Source organism: Paramisgurnus dabryanus, chromosome 18 (genome assembly GCF_030506205.2).
Source record: "Paramisgurnus dabryanus chromosome 18, PD_genome_1.1, whole genome shotgun sequence".
Lineage (NCBI taxonomy): Eukaryota > Metazoa > Chordata > Actinopteri > Cypriniformes > Cobitidae > Paramisgurnus > Paramisgurnus dabryanus.
The window spans coordinates 24,210,851-24,223,761 of record NC_133354.1 but is presented as its reverse complement, the minus strand read 5'-3'; the positions used below and the strand labels follow the sequence as shown (position 1 = coordinate 24,223,761).

The following is a 12,911-nucleotide window of genomic DNA, read 5'->3' as shown; positions in this document are numbered from 1 at the left end:
CCCCTACCTCTTTCTAAACTTTAGAATTGACTCGATGTCACGCCTCAACCCAAACAATCTGAACCGAGGCACAAGTGTCTTATCTAGCAAAACAATCATAATTTTCACCAAGAAAATAAAAAAAGTACTTTTAATCAATTACTTGCATTAGCCGTGTGATGCGCCAGCAAAACTACTGCCCCAGTGTTTACAAGTGTGGAGATACAACACCGTTCACACTAATATATACTAATAAATGTCTTTGTGTCAGTTTATTGTTTAAAGAGCACCTATTATTCGATTTTCATTTCCTTTGGTGTGTAAGTGTGTACATGTTAAAAATATGCAAACGGTACAAAACCGTCTATTATCGTCTCCAACGTAAATCCATTTTCTTCGACTACAACAAACACACAATTTGTAGGCAACAGTTTACTTCCTGAGATTAGTGATGTGGACAAGATCGACATTATTATAATTTCTCCCGCTTCAGACTCACAGCCTGTAAATTAACTCCTGTTAGCATTGCATTGTGACTTAATCCAAAGAGTATAGAAGCACAAGAGGGGAAACTCTCATTCGTTTTTGGCAACAGTCACTAGGTGGCGTTTCAGTAGCGCAGCCGCCATTTTGGAATGAAAATTCTCACAGCCAATTCATTCTCAGCGAATCTCACAGGCAGCCAAATCAGAAGCGCAATAGTAAATTTCTTGAATTAAAATTTTGTTCACTTGCTACACCTACACGAAATGCTGTATTGTCTTGTATGTATGTGTTGTGTTGTTATCAGTTGTGGAATCCAATCATTAAATAGATACACATTTGAGGTAGTTTTTTCTTGCTTTATTATGTAATTCTATTTTATGCTACTTTACACATATTATTAGTTTCCAACTCCACTAGGTATGAAATATATTTTGTACATATTAATCCCCTAGATCCCGCTACAAACATTATAATCTTATAGAACATGATGCATTGCTCTGTCTGTTATCCTACAGTATAATTGCCACTTTTGGACAGTGGCTGTTTTTTTTTTACTTAATCCATTTCAAGCAATTCAGATGTATGTGTGTGTATATGTGTATGTATATGGAGCCAAAATATTATGTGTGGATGAGTGTATGTCAGTATGTTGTATGTAAAATTAGCCTATATAAAAGTGAAAGACTTGTCTAAATATCTGAAAATAAGCTGTAAAAAGGGATTAATGATCACTGTTCTGATTGTATGTTATTCTGTGTTATCATCATTCAGTTTGAATTTGATCTTTTAATGTACAAAGTAGCTGATATTGCCATTACTTCTAGTTGACTCCCGAGTCGCTTTCATTCCAAAATGGTGGATTTGTAGGGCTGCAGCTGGGTGCTGGTGTTGCAATGGAACGTTCTATTGAGTTTCACTTCTTGTCAATATAACTTCTTTGCTTAATCTTTCAAACATGGTAAGGAGCGTCACATTTCCAGCTGACGTCAGAGAAATTCAGGCCAATCACAATGTACAGATTAGCTGGCCAATCAGGGACACAGCGCTTTTCAAATCTGTGCGTTTCAGGAATAGAGTGAAATCTGGAGCTACAAAAATGTACGGCATGTGGAAAATAATGTGTTTTTTGAACCATAAACCATGCAAACACATTGTATTATATCAAATACACAAAATAACATTGTTTTATAGAAATGAAATAGGTGCTCTTTAAAATTGTCTGCAAGTGTGTGTTTCACATAAGTAATGCGCAATCTTTCGATGTGATTACTTAATACGTAGGGTCACGCTGGCGCAAGACGAGAAGTTGTGGTTTAAAAGTACTTGCTTTTTATTTTTCTTGGTGAAAATGACAATCATTTCACTAGATAAGACTATTATGCCTCATTTGGGATCGTTTAGACTTTAGAGCCTTTTAAAGCTGCATTGAAACGGCAATTTTAAACTGCATTGAAACGGTAAACTGTAGTGATGCACCGAGGTATCGGCCACCGATATTTATCGGCCGATTTTTAATGAATTTGAAACCATCGGCATATCGGCAATAGCACGAGAAAGGCCGATACCGATTGTTTATTAATTAACTGCATAAAGAAATCAATTATATGTAAAAATTTGTTAATGTCGTTAATAAAATAAATGCTGAATAGCAAAAACCACCTTTGAAGGTTGTCATGTTGTCTTATTATATTTGTTTTAGCTTAATTTATGCCTCTCTTATTATGTTGGTCAGTTGAATGTTAATTAGATAAAATCCATGTTCAGTAAAAATAATTTGATGCAGAAATAAACTAGCTAATAGACCAACTGTATAGTATTGTATACAAGTGTTTAATATCGGTATCGGCCAGAAGTTGTCTGGTTAAATCGGTATCGGCCCAAAAAAATCCTATCTGTGCATCCCTAGTAAACTGTTAATAAGTCTATTCAAAAATAGAAAAATCCTGGAATGTTTTCCTTAAAAAAACGTAATTTCTTCTCAACTAAACAAAGAAATACATCAACATCTTGGATGACATGGGGGTGAGTAAAATATCAGGGTTTATTTTTTTATGAAAGTGGAGTGTTCCTTTAAGTAAAAACTTTAAATTTTTGACATGTAATAAGGATTACATACTTGTGTCTTTATACAACTTTTAAGTATATTATTATGTATTGTACATAAAGTGCAGTAATTACTATAATATACTACAGTACAGCTTACAATTATACCACAGTATGTTTTCATGTGGGGTGTGATAAAACATGAGTAATTGATTTATTCACCCAATGAAAACACGAGAAACAAAGTAATTTTAAATCAACTTGACACCATCAAACGTAACAACAACCACTCAGTAATAAACACACATCTTCTACATTAGCTATATGATTAATGCACTCTCATAAACACATTACTAGATTCAAGATCCTATACCAGGCAGACCCCTTAACCTTAAAAGAAACCTGTTGACCTCAAAAATGTCCCCACATCTCAGTTTCTTTTTTACAGTATCTTTAGGACATAATTGAAAATGTATATCTTGCAAGTATAACCAATGAACATCAGGTAACTCAACTAACGGAAAAAGCCACAACAGTTAAGCCAGCCGCCGAGTTGAGCAGCCCAGAACATCCGGTGCAGCCTGACGTCATTAGGTGAGGTGACATGTTCACAGTAACTGTACCGAGCATTATGACCATGACGACGATAATGACGATAACACTGAAAGACTATTATCGCGATGGGTGCCGCTGCTGGTTTGTGCTTCACTTACGCACACACAGCGGCTCTGATTGACACAGTGAAGGGGTGGGGACGCAGGGTGGGGTCAGCAGCAGGGAGAGGCGGAGGAGAGACTCACAGCTCGAGCCCAACCCTGAAACACGGCAACAAACACTCACACACACTGAAAGACGGCCGGGTCGACGGAAACAGGGTTTATTTCTCGACGCCGGGGATATGATTTCTGTGAACCACAGAGGCAACCAGCGCACCTTTGTCCTTAAAAACTGAGGTGGACAAACTGACATCGAGATCACTGTTATTCAAATATCACCCCGCCCGACCGACCCCCCTCCACTCCACCCCTTCACCGCCGCTTAGCTACCGAGATGCACACGGAGACTCGGAACAAAAAAGTAAGTCCGTTTGATCGTTCGCTATCCACTCGTTTCTAAGCTAACCGGCATGTGCATTTTAATCAGCATGACTTCATATCACTATCGCTGTACGTTTGCGCATGACTCTGTTGTACTCCAAACCTCAATTCCTCATTTATGTTTCGGTTTGCACACCGGTAACCGTAAATGAGCCGATAATGTACGAGCTGCTGATGATTAGCGCACCTATTACTTCCTTTCTGCACTATTGCCTCCTGTGCACGCGACTCTGAGCCCATGCTTATCCGGAACCTCTTAACCACACACCTAATGCACTATAAATACGTATGCATCTTATGAACAAGGTCGATATATGTCACATTTGTGTGAATCGGACTCGTCGCGTCTGCAGTGTTGTTTTAAAAGCGGCCAAACGCAGGAAGGAAGCGCGCCGAATGCAGCTCGATCGAGACACCATCTTAGCAGCTTTCTTAAAGTGACAGCAGCCTCGCATTTGCATGCCATGACGAAATTGAAGTCGGTCCTGTTATTGATCTTTGTTTATGCTGTGTTTTCTGTTTTTAGGTTAATTAAACTCTTCAAGAGGTCAATGTCAGTGCGTTAGTTAATTGCAGTGCGTTTCCTGATACAAAGCTGCAGCCGGTTGGACTCAGCTATGATTTAAAGGGATAGTTCACCCAAAATTGAAAATTCTGTCATCATTTACTCACCCTCATGTTGTTACAAACCTGTATAAATTTCTTTGTTTTGATGAACACGAAAGAAGATATTTCGAGGAATGTTTGAAACCAAACCGACCATGAGCCCCACAGAAGGAAAAATAGTACTATAAGTGAATAGGGTTCATGAACAGTTTGGTTACAAACATTATTTAAAATATCTATATTCAGGTTAATAAGAAAAAAGAAGGTTTGTAACAACATACGGGTGAGAAAATGATAACCAAATTGTCATTTTTGGGTGAACTAAACTGAATTCACATCATTCAATTTAAGAAGGATTTTATATTTGTAATATGCTTATGTAATTGTGTTTTTATTTTATTGGTGGACAGAGATTTTTTTAATAACAACTATCTAAAGTGCATGGTAGCTATGAAATATAATTTCCCAATAGCAAGCAAGGAGTACTTTATCCATCATCCAGATGGTTTTTGCATCAGATACTAGGTGGAAAGCAGTCAATCTGACATGATTAGCTACTGATTGCGATAATCTCAAAATGACCAAATATTGGCTTTTTAATTGATCTGGTCGATATGTCAATCTATGGCTACAGAGAAGCATTGCAAAGGCATTGCATCTTTAAATCGTCACCCCTGTGTTTATCTGCTCATACGGTAGGTGGATCTACTCGGTGTAACTGTTTACCGTACACCACGGCTCTGCTATGGATATTATGGATAAGGATGTTGTTGTGGTATATTCTGGTTGTCCTGCAGGAGCTGATATTGGTGGAGTCAGGGAGGTGAACAGAGCGAGACATTATCATTGGATGAACAGTGAGTGCTCTGCCCTGGGTGTGCCAGACAGCTGCTAATCATTAACAGCTATGGACAAACTTTGGTCGAACTGGTTAAACACTCAGCCACCTCTAGTCTGTACGTCTCAGAATTTGGGTTTTGTCAGGATGACATCGCTATGTTGTAGCCTAATAAAACTATCCAGGGGGTGATGTGGAGTGCATCTGTTTTTAGGTGTTGAGACAGTTAGGCACTGACGCTGTCCTAGAGCACAGTTATTTTTAGGTGCAGGGTGCAGTCGGCCCTGGGTGTGACTGAGGTTGTGTTTTTGCAGGGCAGCCTTTCACGCCTTAAAGTTCCACTCTCTATCTCTCACTCCCAATTTTATATCGTCTTTCATGTTGTTGACTGCACTCGAGTGTCTTCGCCACACCCTTAACCTGTCCTGAAGCTTAGCTGTTAAAGGGCAATACAAATTAGTTGGTGTTCTGTTTTGTAACTCAATTCTTTGTAATTGAAGTTGGAAACTTCCTCCTTAGATATGTCGGTTAAGTCAACAACGTGGTGTAATGCCTAAACATCATACGCTTTGTTGACCATTGCCCCCTCCTTTAAAGGGGAGATATCCTGAAAATGTGCTATAATTGGGTCCCCAGTGGATCAATCAGCTTAGAAAATGTGAAAAAGATCAATGCAGTAACTTAGTTTTGGTAAAGTATTTTCTGCAAGCATGTGAAAAAATAGGTGATTGAAATTGGCTCCACTTGTGATGTCAGAAGGGGATCTTATTATAATGATACCTCCCCTTAATCTGCACTATCCAACCATGACACTACCATTAAGTGCAGAAAGAGAGAAAATGATTGACAGCACAATTGGGTTTCAATTTCAACAAACCGATCAGTTTTTGCATTTCATCAGCTCATTTGCATTTAAAAGGACACACCCAAAACCGGCACATTTTTGCTCACACCAATAAAGTGCCAATTTTTACATGCTATAATAAATTATCTATAAGGTATTTTGAGCTAAAACTTCACATATGTACTCTGGGGACACCAAAAATAATTTTACATGTTAAAGTCTTGTGAAATGTTCCCTTTAAAGCCTGGGATATACTGCACGGTTTATGCCTGTCTCAGATTTCTATGATCGTGGCTTTTAATCGATGGTCCTATGTCGTACAGTGAGAAAAGTTCAAAACAGTTGTTTTCCCGGTCTTGGGACCAAAGATAGCCCACCATAGTTTTCAGACAGTGTCCGAAATTCAGCATGATCAACACACATTGTGTTTGCTGCTACGACCTGCATACCGGTATTTGTTGTCCAGTAGCGCATGCGGATGACGTTGCACTAACGTGTGTCGCAGACGTCACAGCCAACAATTTAATAGGTGTCATTGTACAGTCTATGCTTGTCGTACCCAAGTTTAAACGCTCCATGTCGCACAGTGTGATAAGGTCTCCTGCAATGTGTCCCGGGTTTAAGCCTATTGTCTCTACTGCATCCTTAAGGATAGATGGATTGTCACATGAGCAATTTCGACACATATTTATGTCTTGTTTTGAATACAGTGGGATACAGTTGGGACAATCCCGCTTTGTCTGTGATCTCAGATTCATTCAGGTGTAAAATCCTTTATATTCTAACACACTGTGGCATGTGGTCAGCTTTACACCTGCAAGTCGATTGCTTACTGGTTTGCTGTTGAAGGCAATTGAGTATAAGTTGTACATCGGCAGCTGCATTGTTTTTCAATGACCTGTCCTGCAGATACTTTCACCGCTGTTAACAAAATGCTTCAAACATTATTTAGTGGTTAAAAAGTTAATACATTCATTCTGATGAAGAAGCGTATGTTAGTCTGTGTCAAACAAAATCCTAAAAGGAAAATTAATCCGTCTTGTGTGATGTTTTTAGAAATGACAGCTTAGTATATGTAGTAATGCACACCGAGCTTACGCTCCAAAAATGTTAATTTTAGCACCATTGACTCCAACTGTGCGTCTTAAGCCCGGAATACACTGCACGATTTTTTCCCTTCTATAAGATCATTACCTTATCACACTGCGCGACATGGCTCGTTTAAACTCGGGTACGAGAGGCATGTAGACTGTACGATGATGACACGGAAGCTTCGGCGGCAGCGTCACACGTTGCGCAACGTCACCAGCATGCGCTCGTGGTAAACAAATACCGGCGCGCAGGTCGTAGCAGCAAACACACTGTGCGGTGATCATGCTGAATTTCTGACACTGTCAGAAAACTATCATAGGCTATCTTTGGAGGCAAGACCGGGAAAACGGCCGTCTTTGAACCTCTCTCATTGTACGACATAGGACCACCGATGAAGAGCCACGATCACAGAAATCGCCAAGATTGTTTCACGATGGCAATCTTTCGTCTGGGACAGCCAATAATCGTGCAGTGTATCCCGGGCTTTAAACCACATACTGTGACGGTACATACTTAAACCTACTCATCGACCATTAAAACGGCATGTTTTATATAGTTTAAGTATGGATAGTCTGAATGAAATTCGCACGTACTACATCCGCCCCCCTTGTGCTGGGTTATTTTTAACCCATTGCTGGGTAAATATTGGACCGAACATGTTGGGTTAATAAATAAACCTATGCTGGGTTGTTTCAATGCAAGGCTTATTTATAACCCAACATGTTCTGTCCAATATTTACCCAGCATTGAAAATAACCCAGCAGAATTTAGAGTGCATGTTAAAGCATTATGTGACGTACGTTGTCATAACAACAAGTGAGCCGTTAACGTAGATGTGTTTAAGTGAGCGCAATTTAACCATGATTATCAGCTATTTTTTATGTACCGTATTTACATTTGAATAGAGCCGAGTTACCGCTTTTTGACATTTTTGAATAAGGCAACACCTTTTCTACATTGGGTGACTTCTCTCCGGGGGGGCCATCGAATGCACACTTCAAAATCTTGCCGAAGTAGTAGGTAATTCGGGTACTTTTCACCTACTGTTTTCCGAAAACTTGAAATTCGGACATGCTTCGCTCCTCGCCTTGCTTTTCGCCTACTATTTAGAATAGAAGTAGCTGGTTTCGGACACAGCACAATACTACCGTTTGACCCTTTGTAACGTTCAATTTCTTGTAATCTTACTTTCAAGAAAGTGTCTTGTCAAGTGTTTATTTTATGCTATCTTTCATTTTCACCTCATTGGCTAAACACACAACACCATTTTATCTAAAAGCCTGGGGTCTCATTTATAAAGCGTGCGTACACACAAAACAGGGCTTGAAACTTGCGTACGGCAGTTCCCACGCAAAGTTTGTGATCTATAAAAACACACTTAATGGGTAAGATCTAAGGATGATTCATGTACATACAACTTGCAGGTGATCTTTGATTTATAAAGGGATACATACGTAGACTTTTCGTAAGGATCCTATGCACAGTTTTATAAATGAGACCCCTGGTGTTTCCACATACGTGGACATCACATTTTTTGTTGTTTGCACCATAATACTTAAATCTGTGTAACTGAAATCTGTTGTACACAAACATGGACAATTACACAGCTTCATGTTCAATGAAAAATATTTGTTTATTATATGTATTGGTTCTTCCTAACCCCAAATAGCTGGACGAAATCTAAAATGCAAGCCAAACCAAAGCTCGGGTCTTAGGAGGTTAGTCCTTCACTTTTAAAGTCATTGTGAAACAGCTTTTGCAACCCATTAGGTGATATTTTTGTGTAAAGGACGATGTAGGATTTGATTTCAGGAGACACCAAAGTCAATTTTATCAATCAGTAATGAATTAAAAGTGGTCTATATTTAACCGGTGGATGTAGGGATTGAGTAATAAAGGCTTGTTGATGTCAGCCAAAAATGAGTCCTTCATTGGTGAAAGAATTAATTATCTCTTAGTTATGATTTTTTTCTTTGGAAGGATGTGAACTGATTAGATTTGCATTTAGACCAGGAACGTTAATAAAATTAACATGAATCTTAAATTCAAGTTTAAAGACATAAATGTTATTCCAGGAAAAGCGCTAACGCTGGGCTCAGAATACACAATACCAGCCCAATTCTGGCACTATCAATTTGACATAGGGTGTCTTGGTGATTTGTAAATGATGATAAGGCGCAAGAATAAACTGTTTTATTATGTGATGTATGTCATTGCGGATGACAGCCAGAAACAATTTGCACTCAATACTCCTGCCTTCATGATGTTCGTTTATACTCATGTTTACTAATGGTGTTAGTACCGCCTTCTCAATGACATCATGCATGTTGTTAAAGATGGCAAGTGAAGATTGGTGGCAATGCAACGTAATTTGGACTGTTTAAACTATTTTTAGTAGTAATAGGCCAATATGTCAGCCGATATATAGATTTTTTTCTAATACTGGCATTGATACATCACCAGCATAGCGGCCAATCAGCCACATTGCTTTCTTTGTATCGGTATCAGCGTTGGCCATTTAAACATATATCGGTTAACCACTAGTTACTTATTGCCTAGGAAACAAACATGCAGCAGATATAGTCAAGCTTTTTTGTCTGTTTTAAGAGAGCTGCCCAAAGAGTACACAGTGTCCAAGAGGATGTAGCCTAAGTCACCAGTTTAAAGGGATTCGCAGCAAATGTGGTTTAGCTCCCAGACCTAAAACAAGTAAAGTACCCCCCATCATCAATTCCCCTCAAGTTGGAATGGGTGAGAGTGAGATTTTGTCCGGGTGGGGGCTCCGGATCGAGTGCGTATGTGTGTGGTACGGGACTGCGAGGATATTGTCCATGTCTCCCCAGATTAGAGGCGATGTGACAGAATGACCCCCTACCATTGCGGCACAATCATTAACCAGGGAAAGAATCCCGTCCCCATAGCAACCCCTGCAGTTCTGCCAAACTGTCTGCAATGAAAAAGAGGGAGAGGAGGTGAAGGGGGTGGGGTGCTCGGGGTGGGGAGGGTGTGTCTGAATGTGTGTGTGTGTTGGAAACAGCATGCCAGCCCATTGCTCACTATGTGAAATTACGTGATCTGGAAAACTGCGTGCGAACCTTTGTTTGAGCAGTCCCCTCTAAATGTATGCAAATGCCGGACATTTGCATCAGCCTTTTACTGTAGCCTAATTGTAAAGAACGAGGCGTCAAATGTGTGCGACCGCATTCTTCCAGGGATATGGCACTATAGGCGATCCGCTCAGGTATGTGCTCTGGGAATAGCAGCCTGCCCCAATGCCTCAAAAGTTGACATCACCGACTCGCTTTGTTTTTAACCTCTGTGCTGCTCTGCAGCATCGATGAGGTGGCTTTTAGATGTTAAAAATCATCTTCCTTCCTGTCTCGGGTGTTAATTTGCCCCAGGCCAGTCAATGGGTTAAATGTTGAGGTTTGCATCACAATGGCAAACCCATTATCAATCGTACAATCACATGATCTTACCACTAAGAAATGTCGTTCTTATATACTGTGCAAATCTTTTCTTGAGTAAATGAAAGTGAAGGAATGAGCCTGCTAGTACTTTGTATGTGTGTGTGTTTTAGGGTGGGGAGGGCTATGGGAAGTAGCAGCAGAGTTTGCGTCAGAAGGGTGTGGTGAGATAAGAGCAAGTTCACTGCTGTGGTGACTCTGCCAGCCGTATTGAGAAAATCTTGTGTGTGCATTTAAACACTTTGTATTTATTTGTAGCTGTAACATTGACAATAAATAGTTGTATGTGATGTCGTCACATATAACTATTTATATGCACTGCTAAAGTCGCTCCATCTTCTGACAGAGTGAATGAATTAGAGATAAGCTCGGACATTTCTATTTGATTCTCTCATTTGAATCTTGCCGAAAGAAGAGTAAGTTTACTGCATAATAGCGATGCCTGGTTATGACAAAAATACTTGATGATTATTTACATTGATATTGTAATTTGCGAATAATAGATTAGAAGTTTTGAAATAGCGATAGACCGATATATCGGCCGGCCGATATATCGGGCCGATATTTGCGAGTTTTATGTGTATCGGCATCTTTTTTCCGGCATTATTTACAGACAGAGTGCTGGAAGCCGCAGGCGATTGCAGGTCATGTGACTAAAAACAACCATCCTTTCCATGACAACATCGAAAGCTCGGCCTAACAGCTGATCATAGCTGAACAAAGCAGGTTTTTATTTCTCATTTGTATGGGGCGGTTTCCCGGACAGGGATTAGACTAATCCTAGACAAAAATAAATGTAAGAAACGTCCAAACTAATAACATCTCTCTTTAACAACATGCCATTTTTTTACATAATTTTTATGATGTAAATTGAGTGAGCAAAAGGAATATCGGCTCAAGAAAATCGGCAGCCTGTATCGGTCATCGGCTAAGGCTGATGACACAAAACTCGGTATTGGCATCAGCAATGAAAAATCCATATCGGTCGATCCCTATTTTGAAATGTTTAATATCTTTCTGTGAAGCAGATGCATGCTAAATTCTAAACATTGAAAACTTAAAAATCTAATGTAAATAACAAATAATTATGGATGTTATGTTGTTCGTAAAAAATCCAAAACGAATTATTAAAGAGCACCTATTGTCCGATACATGTTTTTACATTTCCTTTGGTGTGTAAGTGTGTATTAGTACATGTTAACAATATGCAAAGGTACAAACCCCAAAGCAAACATAGACGCGAGTTATCGTCTCCAACGTAAATCTCTTTTTTTGGACTGCAACAAACACACAGATTGTAGGCAACAGTTTACTTCCTAGGATTGGTGATGTAGACAATTATTTCTCATGCTTTGGACTCACAGCCTGTAAGTTAACTGCATTGTGCGCGAATCTTTCAAACATGGTAAGGAGCGTCACATTTCCTGCTAGGCCAATCACAATGTACAGATTAGCTGGCCAATCAGGTACACAGAACGTTTCAAGAAGAGAGTGAAATCTGGAGCTACTAAAATGTTCGTTATGTGGACAATAATATGTTTTTTTAACTAGTGTTGGGCGATATGCCCCATTTTGAGATCGTCCTATCGTCAGCCTGTGAGATCGGCGATACACGATAGTATCGGGGGGCGGGGCAGTAGTTTACTCATTTATTTATTTGTTCATTTATGACAAGACTTGATTGGTGGAAAAAAGATCAAGAGCAACACCGTCATGAATGCATCTTTCTTAAAACTAATGCCATTAATCTGAGCGCGTCATTAAAGCCAGACGCTCTTTGCGTACCAGAGAGCGAGAACAGGACACGCGCTGGTTTTAACCCTCTGTGCGCTAACAACCTCTCTAGTGCAAGGAAATGTCAGAGATAGGGCTGCTCAATTATGGGAAAAATCATAATCCTGATTTTTTAACACGATTACTTAATGACTGTAAAAACATGCACCTGCGCAGACACACGCAGCGCACATAAAAATAATTAAATGCATTTGTTTAGTGCTGTTGCAGAAGGTTACACGTGTCAAGCAGTGGTGCTCTCAGAGGTGCTTTTTAAACACACTGGTCCAGCGGAACACGATCATATTTTAAACACGAGGGATGTATTGCTAAAACTCCTTGAAAAGCATATCATAAACAGGATTACTATCTGACTTCAAGTTCAGACAGAGCGCAGCTCTCTGCACGTACGAGAGAGTGGCGCCAATATGCAGCGGGTTATATTTTAAACAAAAGGAATAGTTTGCCTCAGCTCTCATGAAACGCATTAAACCGCACAAATACATAAGGATTACTACTTTAGTTTATGTTTAGACTTCGGACAGATGCGAGAGCGTGTGCATGTGAGACAGAGGGAAGCGTAGCTGCTCATCCACGTGCTGCTGGATTAAGGTGCTAGAACGAGTCCGAGACGCGCACATGAAGTCCATCTGCGTGCAAGAAGGAACTCTCTCTCTACAAGCTCT

The 12,911-nt window shown here is 39.7% G+C and overlaps 1 protein-coding gene across 1 annotated transcript in view; it reads left to right on the top strand.

Annotated features, from left to right (window-relative positions):
* Nucleotides 1–2,789: 2,789 nt before the first annotated feature.
* klf8 (Kruppel like factor 8) overlaps nt 2,790–12,911 on the top strand; it is a 44,337-nt gene continuing 34,215 nt past the window's right edge. The window contains exon 1 of the mRNA XM_065287375.2: nt 2,790–3,585. Coding sequence (XP_065143447.1) covers nt 3,559–3,585 — 27 coding nt within the window. The 5' untranslated portion in view covers nt 2,790–3,558. The remainder of the gene's footprint in view (nt 3,586–12,911) is intronic.